At 40.3% G+C, this 13,666-nt stretch overlaps 1 protein-coding gene across 1 annotated transcript in view; it reads left to right on the top strand.

Annotated features, from left to right (window-relative positions):
- ENTREP1 (endosomal transmembrane epsin interactor 1) overlaps positions 1-13,416 on the top strand; it is a 30,091-nt gene extending 16,675 nt beyond the window's left edge. Inside the window, exons 9-11 of the mRNA XM_081941738.1 lie at positions 7,078-7,215; positions 10,118-10,410; positions 11,808-13,416. Of these exons, the coding sequence (XP_081797864.1) occupies positions 7,078-7,215; positions 10,118-10,410; positions 11,808-12,011 (635 nt within the window). The 3' untranslated portion in view covers positions 12,012-13,416. The remainder of the gene's footprint in view (positions 1-7,077; positions 7,216-10,117; positions 10,411-11,807) is intronic.
- Positions 13,417-13,666: the final 250 nt, after the last annotated feature.

The raw sequence follows: 13,666 nt of genomic DNA, 5'->3' as shown, positions 1-13,666 counted from the left end.
AGGCAGGGTGCACATAAAACAGATTGCCAGTACTTCATAGGGATGTGTTAAAAACCCATCATTGTATTTGTTCTGTCCTTCTGAGATTGCCTGCACCTTTGACGTAGGTGAGTTCAGCATCCTTTCACTCACTGATGGAGTTGGCAATGCTCCACTGGATTCTACATAGGACAAAAAGGACAAACTTTGCACAGAAGAATTAATAGACACAGATTTGACACCAGCAAACAAAACAAGGAAAATCGCATTGGAGCACTTCAGCCTTGTAAAGTCCTTGAAATGACTCTTTTGGAATAACAGGACTTTATCTCCACCATTGCTAATGAAATGAGTCTTACTGTTAGATTTTGGAAGCAACTGAACAGAACTAAAACCTTATTCATTCTAAAGCCTATTTCAGCGATGGCAAACCTTTTTGCCATCGCGTGCCTTAAGCGGGGGGAGCACAGGGGGGTCATGCGCTTGCGTGCCACACCCATAATGCTATGCGCGTGACACCCCCCCCCCACATGCATGCGCGCGCGACACCCCCTCCCATTTTTGTGGATGGACACATTTTTCGCCCTTCTCAGGCTCCAGAGGCTTACTAGGAGCCTTGGGAGGGCAAAAACAGCACCCCCCCGAGGCCCTCCGGAGGCTTCCTTAAACCCTCCGAGGGGGAAAAATGGCCCTACGGGTTGCCCGTAGGGCCGTTTTTCACCCTCCGGAGGCTTCAAGGAAGAGAGAAAGCAAGAGAGAGAAAGAGAGAAGGGAGATGGGGGTGTGTGTGGAATGTATGTATGTATGCATTTGGAGACAAATGAAATCAAAAGTAAATGCAAGCAAGAAATATGGAATTTGGCTCAGATCGCTAAAGACAATCCTGCTGCCTGGAAAACAAGTTCTTTGGAACAAGAATCACACTGTTCTCAGCACAGCCATTTCGACTTGGCATGGGGTTGCTGTGGCCACTTGTGACTGTCTCATCCTCAGCTCAGACTTACTCCGCGTTATCCCAAAAGAACTTCATGCTGGAGGGGAGGGGGGAGAGATCCACTGCTTGTCATCATTAATATTTTCCCGCCGTCAGGGAAGTGAGATCAAGTCAAGCTCCTCAATGCAGGGGCAACGTCCTGACACCCCAGCTTTCCGAAATCCCTCTGCTCCCTTCCATTCAAATAAGTACACCTGGCAGCTTTCGCCTTATTTACACCCACTCCCTGAGTTTTCCGCTCCCAAGAGACACAGGGGCAGGCAGGCAGAGAGGGGGCGATTGCACGGGGCACCTTGTTTTGCATGCCCAGCTAGTCAACTCCCCCGGCGCCACAAGCTTCTTTAGTGCATGGTGGCTGATGGCCGTGTGCGTGTGTGTGTGTGTGTCTTGCCAACGAAACTGCTGCTGCTGCTACCACCTGTTTTACTACTATTACTGAGGCTGCCGGACTGCCTGTGAGAGGAGGAAGGAGAACTGCGGGCAGTCCGGCAGCCTCAGTAATAGTAGTAATATAGGTGGTAGCAGCAGCAGCAGTTTCTTTGGCAGGACTCACACACACACACGCACTAAAGAAGGCTCTGCCCGGCTGCGTCTTTCCTATGCTCCCTTCCCACCAGTGAGTCCACTCAGCAATCACCCCCTCTCTGCCTGTCTGCCCTTGTGTCTCTTGGGAGCGGAAAACTCAGGGAGCGGATGTAAATAGGGCGAAAGCTGCCATGTATACTTATTTGAATGGAAGGGAGCAGAGAGATTTCGGAAAGCTAGGGCGTCAGGACGCTGCCCCTGCATTGAGGAGCTTGACTTGATCTCACCTCCCTGACGGCGGGAAAATATTAACGATGCAAGCAGTGGATCTCTCCCCCCTCCCCTCCAGCATGAAGTTCTTCTGGGATAACGTGGAGTAAATCTGAGCTGAGGATGAGACAGTCACAAGTGGCCACAGCAACCCCATGCCAAGTCGAAATGACTGTGCTGAGAACCGTGTGATTCTTGTTCCAAAGAACTTGTTTTCCAGGCAGCAGGATTGGCTCTAGTGATCTGAGCCAAATTCCGTATTCCTAAAGGAGCTTTTGCGCGCTCTCTTCTGCCGCCTACAAATTCCACCCCCTCGCCTCTTCTCCTTCCTCCCAGCCCTGCCAATCTAGTTTGCAAACCCTCCACCTTCCACTCCATGCTGCAAAGCTCGACAGCCCCCTAAACTCTGCAGAGCTCCACTTTGTGGCATATTGCAAAGCTCAACCTTTCTCCCCCCACCACCACCACCACCAACGCCACCTCTCGCCACACTCAGCACGTCAATCAGTGGAAAATTCAGCTTTCCTCCTCCAGGTTAGGGAGAGGGGAAACCTTCCTCTCAGGTGGTTCGCGCCCTGTGGAAAGCTCCTGCACAAGCGAACACGCCGAGCAGTTACATCTGATTGCAGATGTAAACTAAACCTCCAGCTGCTCCGCTCACATCTTCAGCCTCATTTCCAAAACCTCCCCATTAAGCCCTACAGAAGCTCAGTCCAATAAAGCTGTTACTAATAACTTGGTTCTATGGAGTGTAACTATGTTCATGAAGCCTCCAGAGGGAGAAAAAACACCCCCAATGTGCAAACCGGAAGTCAGTTCCCGAACTTCCGGGTTGTGCGTTGGGTTATTTTTCGCCCTCCGGAGCTTCAGGGAAGCCTCCACAGAGCAAAAAGGAAGGCTAAAATTAGGTGGCTGGCGCACGCATGTGCGCTGCCGCTATAAGGGCAATGCCTCACATGCCCTAAGAAATGGCTCCGCGTGCCACCCCTGGCACGCGTGCCATAGGTTCGCCATCACAGGCCTATTTCATGGTAAAGTCATTATTTGAGGAATACATTTCACATTTTCTTTTTGTCCACACTGCTTTTGGAATGGTATTGTTGATGCTAATTAAAAAGTATTTTAATTATTTGTTCGTAGTTCCCGCTGTTTTAGAAATGTGAATAGGGAAAATATAGAGACCCTGGATTAGATTAAAAACTAAACTGAAGAAAGGTAACACACACTTATCACCTTTGTTGACCTTGTATTGATGGGGTTGTCAGGCTATTTAATTAGTTCTGAAAATACATGTGTCTAGAGTAGACCATGAACAATAATTTTATTTATATTCTGTCTTCTAGGACAAATTTTTACAGTTTACAATTTTAAAAAGTACAGAATATGTAAGTGCTACATGTATTTTAAAATGAGACAGAATTATTGTTAAAATCAGTAAAATGACTGCCAGAATAAAATAATCTTTGGACCTGGTTAGTCCTCACCCGATAGAATACATACAATTCTTATTAGATTCTCCCAGTGAGGGATCCACAAATATCAAGCTATGTATTTTTAATCATTGAACTGAATATTGTGTGCACTGCTCTTATTTGGATGAAGGGAAGAACTGAGAGGGTACACGTGAGAAATTGCCAAGGGAAATTTTCCAACAGTTTGTTTAGATCAGTAAAGCTAATACAAGATAGATATGCTGTATCCCCTGTATGAATAGCTCATTCTGAATCTAGTGATTTGATGGATTAGTGGAAAACATTGTTTTGAGTTCAACATAATGTTTGAGTCATTGAACCTCTAACTCCTATCATTCTTTATTGATTTGTTCACCTTTATTCTTCCTTTATCAAGGTTTGTTAGTTCTCTAGGAAAAACCTTTTTACAACCAGTTTTACTGTGTGATCCCCTTGGAAAATTTCACGCTATCAGAACACAAATTATGATAATTTCATTTGGATCTTAATTTGAGAGACCATTGAACCTCTTTCAGTATCCAAGTAGCTATGACCCAGCTGAAAATTAGGAATTTCTGTTCCCTTTGCTTTGAAACAAGATAGTTTAAAAAAGAGCTTTGGCACGGTTCCCCATTTAAAAAAACAACTGAATTAATTACCGTATTTCTCAGAGTATAAGACACTCCTTCCACCCCCCCTAAAAGTGGGTGAAAATTTAGGTGCCTCTTATAGACTGAATGCAGGCGTTTTTGACCTCTTGAACTCTCTGCACATCACGTTTTTGTCCTCCCCGGCCCCCAGAAGCACTCTGCAGGCCAAAAGTGGGTGTGTTTTTGGTGAAAATAGGCTATGCGGAGCACTGCAGAGTGCTTCTGGGGGCCTGGGACGGCGGAAACATGACTCACAGATGCCAAAAACTATTTTTTTCTCATTTTCCTCCTGTACATTTAGGTGTGTCATATAGTCCGAAAAATACGGTATTTTAAATCTCATGTGGCCTGCTCCAGATCCATGTCCTTGTTTTTTTCTTGCCAACAACATAGATATGCTTTGTCATGAAATTTGGGAATATTAGTTTTTATATATTCTGAGGATAATAGGAACACATGTTTTTCACTTCTTCAAGCTATTTGGATAACACGGATAATTCTCGGGTGATTAAAGCAGAGCATGTCTTTTTATGTCCGTGTTTCTGTAATACTACATATCCAAGTTTACATATGCTTGTGAACATGATGTTAAAATAACAAGTCCAGCTTTTTAAGATTTACAGTTTGCTTTCTTTGATCATTGAAATATAGTTTGCCAGAGATGATATAAGAACTCTGTTAGATACTTATCATTGACACATTGGTAATATTTTTTAAAAAATTATTATTAATAATATTGGACATACATCAATATCATTATATGAACAGTGAGGCATTTGGGTATCATTCATTTAAATACAAATACTACTACTAATAATAATAATTGTTACATTAATCATACTTAAATAATGTTATTATACATATTTATATTAAAGTGTGTTCATTGTTTAGTTGTTCAGTGTTTTGGTGCGCCATTCTAATAACAATCACAATATTATTCAAACATACATAGTGATACCATCTTTCAACATCTAATCTTTACATCTAGCTATTACTTTTAGTATATTATTGTATAAAAATATGTATAATAATACCCCTTGATCTTATTTCTGCCTCTATTCTAGCTCTCAATAAAGCCAATCTTATATTAAAGAACATTCCCTTTCTAACTATCATCTTTTGCCCACTTTAGTATTTCAATACTTATTCATTTTTTGACTTGCCTTCCAAACTTCTCCCTTGGGTCTTTGTCTCTGTCTACATCTTTCGTATTTAACCCAAATATTTCTTCCATCTCTATTTTGCTGCCGTACCTCTGGAGGATCTGCCCAAGCCCCTGTCTTTTCTTCAAAAATATCCTTCTTTTTATCCAATCCCATTTTTTTTTGATGTCTTAATATATATTGTCCCTTATTTGATTCTTAAGTCTTTATTGTTTTCTCCTTCTTCTGTTCTTGTTTTATTTATCTATTTATCTGTTCTGTCTTTTCCTCTGGTCTTTCTATTATCTCCTCTGTTTCCTGTGTTTTATGCTCTTTATTCATTGTCCCTTGTTGAACATTTTCTGATTTCCCCACAATGTCATACCTTCTCTGTGGGAGTGCCTTCCCTCTGGAATGAGCTGCCCCTGGAGCTTCACATAATCCCTGACCTCTGGTCCTTCCGACGTGCCCTAAAAAGTTGGCTTTTCCAGCAAGCCGGCCTGGCCTGTTAATTTTAACTCATTTTAAATGTATTGTCTTTTAAATTCGGTTTGTTTTTTGGATATGGATTTCTTTATTTTTTTAATTTTTGGGATGTGTGTTTTTTAATGTTGTACGCCGCCCTGAGTCCTTTTGGAGAAGGGCAGCATATAAATACAAACAAACAAACAAACAATTAAGTCCTTTATCTCCCTATGGTTCTTTATCAACATATCATAAGTACTTTGGAGCATTAACACCATTTCTTTTTGAAATCCACTCAACTCCCCCTGATGCAACATCTTGTCTTATTTTGATAGGTCCAAATATTGCTCAATATCCTGTTAGTAGTCTGTCACCGCCCCAAAGTCTCAAATGTCTGTGACCTCAGAAATCCAGCTTAGAAACCATTTATTCAATCCTAGCGTTGCTCTTCAGGGGAATGCAATAGTTATAATTCTTTGTGTCCCACAGTTAGTCAATTCGTTCCATCCAGGAAGATTTCCAAATGTCTCCTTAAGTCCACTCTGTAAGTCCACTCATAGATCCTAACATTTAAAAGTCACTTTCTTTAGATGTCTCCCATAATCTCACAGTTAAACCTCTAATAACCATGAAGTAGACAGATGTAGAAAAGTAGGTAGCACAGCAGTCCTCCAGGTGTTATTTATTTCCATTTCCCCCCCTTTGTTTTATCAGTACTTCCCAAGGTTGTAAAAGTTTAGTATATATTCCATTCACCAGTAAATGGCGCCTTCATCTTAAATTTCAATGTTGCATAAAGTCTGACAGATATTTATTTCAGTTTTTTGCAAATAGTATTCAGACAAATAATTCCAGCATTTTAAAATGCCTTACCAAAATATTGCCAATAAAGTTTAAAAATGCAGTCTTTCTATATTTTAAAGATTTTGCGCTCTCCCTTTAGTTCATTTTCTTTCAGGTTCATAATGTTTCTCTCTGTAATTATTTGCCGCTTTGACAAGCATTTCAAAGAGTCTCTTTTCCAGAGTTTATTTTCTTTGGGGTTAGGTTCTAGGTAAAAAAAAGAATCAACTCACCCAGTTCCAATCACTGTTCATCTACTCCGCTCCAGCACATTCTTTATTACTTCGGCTGCCCCAGCTTCACGGCAACCATAATGGCTACCTGTCCTTTTCGTTGTTGGATGGGAGAAAATCCCTGGGTCCAGTTGGAGAGCTGCCACTCTCTGTGACCTGCAGGGTGCCCCTCCTTTCTTCATCATTCTTACAGAGTGACTTTAGGTCTCACTGCGACATCAGACCAGTAGTCAGCAATTCTTTTGATAATGACTGCACATACCCTTTTATAATTGTATTATCATGATTAACAGAAACCTTTATTGTAATGGAAAGCTTGGTAAGTATTGCTTGGTAATTATTTTTTAACTTTAATGACTGTAGAAATCTATTTAAAAGAATTATGTTTCCAGAATTTTTTCTCTCCCCGCTTGATATTTGTGTGTGTCCGCTCACACATATGGGTGTGGGCATGAAGAAAGAGAGACAGAGCACATGTGAGTTCATGCTAATTGGATTTCTTGTTCCTATCTTTCTTCATTGCAGGAGATGAAAGTTCTCCTAATTCTTTGAGTAGAGAGACCACCTTGTCTCCAGATGCCAGCTTGGTACCTGTGGGGATTTCTCAGCTATTCAGAAAACGATCAAAAAGTGATCCTGTTCTTCAGGCCGTTCCATTCAGAGGTGACCTGATTCTTCTCTCCTTTACAGAAAATATCCTTTATCTTTTTTTTTTCCCGAAACCACAAATTTATTTATTAGCATTAAGAGTATTCCATCTCAAATGGTGGTGTTGCTTTGGAGCTGTAAATTATTCAATGAAAAATGATGGTGATCTTGTTATAATTAGGGCCATAAGGCCCAGTGAGATCCTCGCCTCAGCCAGAAGAGCAGGAGTGGCAGTTATATGCCAACTCCTACCCACCAAACCCCACCAGTTCTTCCAAGGCTGCAAGTGTCAGCCCTCAGGCTGCCCTCCAGGGGGACTCTGTCCATCACCATACCCACCATGCAACGCTGCCACGTTGATGTTGCCTCTCTGATGTCGATTGAGCCTGTAGCTGCATGTGACTCTTCTACCCGGGTGCAACTGCCTCTGATGTAACTCTTGTACTCGGGTGCAACTGCCTACTCTGATGTAACTCTTTGCTCGGATGCGGCTAACCAGGAAAGAGGCTATGATGACACTGAGTGGGGGTGTGGCTGGAGATGTGGGTCACGGTGATTGGTGATGGTGGGTGGGTGTCATCTGGGTGGAGTTGTGGGTGGAGCTGGGTGGGGTAATGGTATATATATGGGTGATGGTGTTAACTTGGTTAGAACTGACTTGGATTTGATTACCTTTGTATCATTGTCATTTAGTGCTGGTTATCACGTAGTTTGTTAGATAGAGATAAAAAGCTTTTCACCAAACAAACTGAATCTCTGTTTGTATGCAACGTGAACGCCAGAACGTGACGGCAAGGAGGGGAGGGGAGGGCTTGGCTGCAGCCATCAGAACTGAAGCTTAGTTTTTTAGACATGAGGAATTTGCAGAGCAGTGGTGCTGGAAGGCTGTTTTCTATGCCTACCTCATTCTTATTCTAAATGGATCTTTCAATGAATGTTGCTATTCAGCAGTCTTTGCAGAGCCAGGTATTGATAGACACGTTTCTTACAGTAATTCTGCTAACAAGGCAAAGTACAATGAAAAAGCTTTAGGAAAGAGAAGGGAGTAGTTGAGTGCATCAGCCCACATTTGTGTATGGATCACTTTGCACCAACATGAATGTGAATTCTTATCCATCTCTCCCCCCCCCCAAATGTATTACGTTTAGAAGTGCAATGTACCCCTAAACATACACACATGCACGCACACATGCACGCACGCACACACAAAAATAGAACATAGCTAAAAATATTTACCAACATTACAAAATTAACTTTAAAAATATCAGAAAGATATAAATAAAACCGGCCTGTTGGAAATACAATTTGAAATGTTATTTAACTACTAAATAAGTCAGTATTTAAATTGCATTATTTTGCAGTAATTAACAATCAGTATATCTCAAAGTGTTGACTTTTTAAACTATATCACAAATGTTTTGGATGAAGGTGGTGCTGTGATCAAAGCCTGTCTGGATTTTAGCAAAGCGTTTGATAGAGTTCCAAATAATAAGCTCATAAAAACGTTGCACAGGTAGGACTTAACCACTGGCTGGTTCAGTGGTTAGGAAGTTGGCTCAGGGATGGATCCTAGTGTGTGATTGTTAATGGGGCACTGTCTGAACAGAGACCAATCACAAGTGGTGTGTCACAAGGGCTCGGTTCTAGGTCCTGTTCTATTCAATGTGTTTGTAAGTGATGCAACAGAAGGATTGCTAGGGAAGATTTATTTTTTTCCTGATGTCGTAAAATGGTGTAATAGATTGACATCCCTGGTGGTATCTGCAACACAGAAAACAATTTGACATTGCTAGAAAATTGATCAGAAATGTGGAAACTGCAGTTCAGTGTTCCTAAATGTAAGATCATACACTTAGGAAAAAAGAGTCCTCTGGCAGAATACACTATTGGGGGTACAGTGTTAGACAGACAAAATTGCCCTATCCATGTTGGGAGTGGTCTTGGTGGTCTTTGTTAGGTTTACTGTTGCTTGTTTGATAGCTTCTTGTTTGGGGTATTGTCAGTGGTGGGATTCAAATAATTTAACAACCAGTTCTCTTCCCTAATGACTGGCTGGGTGGGCGTGGCCAGGGTGTGTGACAACACTCAGCCTCTTGCAGCATCAGCCAAAATGGGGTGCGGGGATTGATTACAAAATGTGGGCTTTGCTTTTTGACATCCAGATCCAGCAAGCAAGGGGTATGAATTGCACAGAAAATACACTTTAGTTATGAAGAAATATCCCCAAAATCAGATGTACACTAAATGTAGACTGACTTTAGCTACACAGCTCCCCAGCAAACAAAAATTTTTGAAGCTCCAGGTAAAGAGGATTCATTTTAGGATGAGTAACCACAGTTTGCATGTTGGAGGTTCCTAAAGGAATGCTGGGAAACTCAGAATTTTAAAGAATATTGAGGGAGGGGTGCAGAATAGCCCTTCTCTGCCTGAGGCTGTAGAGACCCGGCACCAATCAAAACACTTTTTGTGAAGCAACTGTTCAACACTGACAGGGTAAGCCACTAGTATATGAAAATAAGAGCAAACACCACTCCCTTCTAGTACTGATGATGTTACCTAGTTTGGTAATGAAACATCTGCAAGAATTTATCTGCCAATTATAGAGGTATCCTAAGAATCCAACAATTCAATCAAAATGTCAACATAAGCATTCCAACTTCATGATGCAAGCTGCGCCCCTAACATATATGTAACATTGTGATGAAAATGTAACGTTGTTATTTTATTTATGTATTTATTAAATTTGTATTCCGCCCATCTCACTAGAGTCTAAGTGACTCTAATGGTAATGGTAAAAATGGCAGAGTTTGCATTGTGGTTTGTAGCGTGCTGTCCTCACTCTGAGTTAATGACTGACTGTGTGTAAAGTACTAGGACACAACCATTGAGATTTTATTTTGTTTTATGTTGTCTCCAGGTCCAGTGCTAAGTTGTGAAGCTGCTACTCAAACAGACCGAAAACCACAGCCGGCTACTGTCATTTTGCGGAAAAGTCTGAGAGCAAAGGCTGCTGCACGCTCAAGGCCTCAGTCTTTAATAGACTACAAATCATATATAGACACTAAACTCCTGGTAGCCAAATTCTTGGAGCAGTCCTCCTGCAACATGACGCCTGACATACATGAACTAGTAGAAGACATCAAATCTGTTTTAAAATCAGATGAAGAGCACATGGAGGAAGCCATCACCAGTGCCAGTTTTCTTGAGCAGGTAAGATACAAACTCCTAAACAGGTTGCAGCTCTGCTTCGGGAAGGAAAAGGCCAGCTCAAAATGAGATGCAGTATACAGTGCTGTCTGGTGTTAATTTTTTTCTTCCTAGGAGAAGACAAGGTAATCTTTCATCCTAGTCTGCTAGTTACAGGTTTGTTCTTTAATTACAGTTAATGTTTCAATCTCTGTGAACCAGGTTAGTGAAGAAGGGCAGAAGATGGTGGACCTTTTGTCCTTATTTAATCACTTATCGCTTCTGTGTTGATTTTTAATTTTTATCCCTTTTCTCCAAATTAGTAGAAGCATATAGTACTTACTTAAGGAATAAATGTGATCTTACCCTATATTTGCACTCCAGGTACGTTGCAGTTCTTAAGGGTGAAATAGGATTTTGTTTATTTAGTAAGTTAAAGGGAGAGGTCATACTTGTGGCTGAAGCTCTCCCCAAGTTTAGCTGGTCACATGAAGGGTCAGGTCAGCCTTTTGCAAGGCTGTGTATGCTTGTCTGTAGAAGATGGAAAAGGAGAGAAATCTCCAGCTGACAAAGTAGAGAAAATAGGGAGTTTGTCCTTGCAGAATTAAATCATCCCTCTTAGATTGACAATTCTGGATATCCATTATCTTAAAAAAGAAAGAAACTAAAAATATTTTTGGGAAGAAATAAAGAAGTGAAGAAAATTATTGCTGATACTAAAGCATGCCAAACATACCTATGCACACAGACCCCAAAACCCTCTGCAGTTGGAGCAATATTCATTTGTGTCATATCCATACTGTTGCGTAGTTTCACTTATGACTGAAGTCTTTCTAAGCTAAATGGCTTAATTCTCAATCAAAAAGAAAAATGGCCCAGCAGCTACTAAAAACATATCCTGATAGTGTTTAATGAAATAGCCAGGTATTATATGAAGTCAGTTTTTTTAATTTACTTTATTTATTCAATTTCTATAGCCACCCACCTCAGCCAAGTGATTCTGGTTGTGTTACAGTTCTAAAACAATAAAGAATAATAAAAACATCTAAACAATAAATAAATAACATACAGCAGCCGAAATAGTTAACCACCTAACAGTAAAGTCAACAAACAGAGCCCTTAGCACATTTACATTGCTGAAGTACAAGTCGCATTTTTAAAGCCTTGCAAAAGGCTAATAATACAATTGAGGCCATTCTAATCTCTAACGGGAGGATATCTCATAGAGCAGTGGCCATTGTGAAAAAAGCCCCTTTTTTCTGATCCCCAGAAGTTGACACTCTTTGGCTGATGAGATCTGCAGCCTGCCCAATCTGCTTTTAAAATTATATTTTAAGGCAGCTAACGTTTTCTTTATCCAAACATTTCTTAGATAAAAATAGGTACGGCAGTTGACAGTGTAATGTTCTTTCTTTCCAAAGGTCATGACTCCTGCTCACCGAGCCATAACAGGAGCACACACACTGCCTTTCAGGAGACACCCGGGACTTTTGCACTTGGAGAGCTGTGGAGATGTAAGTACTTTTACTACAGCCGGAACCCGGGGGCCAGGCAAGAGGACGCAGCGGATGGAGCCAGAGCGGCCTCACAGTCTCATCGGAGTCGTCCGAGAAACAGTACTCTGAGCTCAGTTGCTTTTGGGTCCTTCATGGGGTGCAAAGACTGGAGCAAGGAAGCAGTCGGATGAAGGGATCCTTAATCTATGTTTCTGATTTACGTACTGCTGCTTTTGAAAGAGCATTTGAGGAAAAAGTTGGAGTAAATTACTTTGACTAAAACCACGGTGCATTATAAATATAGCTTGAATCAGAAAAAAAGGATATTCAGGTGGAGTTAAAATATATGAGGATCAGCTCTGTATCATGAGATACAGGTAAAAGAGGAGTCTTCTTTATAAAAACAAATAATTGTTTCTACATAAACTTTGAGTGTTGCTCCTGGTATGTGTGGGTTTCATTTTTAATGTTTTATATCTGAAAGGGAATGTAAGATAGAGATATTTACAGTATATGGAATGAAGTATGTATTCTCATTCATCCCTTTCCTTTTTGATAATGTTGCACTACACATTTATCACAATACATTTTTTAAAAAGTATAAAGAAGCTTTTAAAATGACGTGGGGTGAACAGAGCTATCATTTTACTGTACTTAAAAGTGCTGCATGAACCTTTAGCTTTCCTTTTTTATCACTTCAAGTGCAAAAATGCTTAAAAATAATAGGTCATTCAGGTATTCTGCTGCTGTTCTCAGCCCATAAATTACTCAATAATCTTGAAAAAATGGATTAATAAAATTCAGAGCAATGATACATTTTTCCAGGGTAGCTTTATTACCAAAATGATGATGGGAGAATGAGCAATCAATCTTATGACAATGTAGCGGGCTGTGCATGCTTCAAAAATGATTCAAAAAAAAACTTCAGACTGGAAGGAAGTGACAAAATAGTACAGATATTATATATGCAGCCTGAAAATAAAATGTCATTGATTTTAAAAGTTATAATCATCAATCCATTAAAGAGGTGGCCTCCTTTTTTGGGATTATGTAGAAGCCTGAAAAAAAAAACATAGATTGCATTGATGACTGTCCCAAAATGCTGGAAAGCTTTGGAAAGACTGAATCACTTCTTCTGAATCATTTTCAAAGTGCGCATTGCTCTCTAAATGTTATATGGGAATGATTTTTTTTCTCTGCTTAAAACATACAGCTATAAATGTAATTCTACTGATTTTTTTTCATAATTTAGCTTAATCATTAATAGGAATCCAGATGAGAAAAGAAAGTGTTTGTTTTTTCTCTCTCCCTAAATCTTTGCTGACTTAAAATACATTCTGCACATTTCAAAACACTTGTCTGTAATGGAAGAAACTGGTGGTACTGGTAGAAGCCATTGCTACACATTTTTAGATTTTTACTTTCAGCGTTCCTGAAATGCTGATAATCCAACTCTTCTTTTCCTCAAATTGTCTTAATTCAGAAAATTAAAAAGCTGTATTTAATTTTGATTAAAGTTATAAATGAAATAAAACATGTTCCGGTTTCTTTTTCTTGACGTCATACATGAACTATTCCAATTTGTTTCCTAAGTGTCATTGATAGGCTATAGCAGGGGTGTGGACTTCAAGACCCAGAATTCCTCAGCTAGCCATGCTGGTTGGGCAATTCTGGGACTTGGAAGTCCATAAGTCTTTAAAGTTGCCAAGGTTGAACAACCTTGGGCCAAAGCTTGTATTAGTGGTTCAGACCTCTCTTAAGTTTATCTCATTGATATCTCCATC

Source organism: Natrix helvetica (assembly GCF_964273705.1).
Source record: "Natrix helvetica genome assembly, chromosome: 2".
In the NCBI taxonomy this organism is placed as follows: domain Eukaryota; kingdom Metazoa; phylum Chordata; class Lepidosauria; order Squamata; family Natricidae; genus Natrix; species Natrix helvetica.
This window is presented reverse-complemented; position numbering and strand designations above follow the sequence as displayed.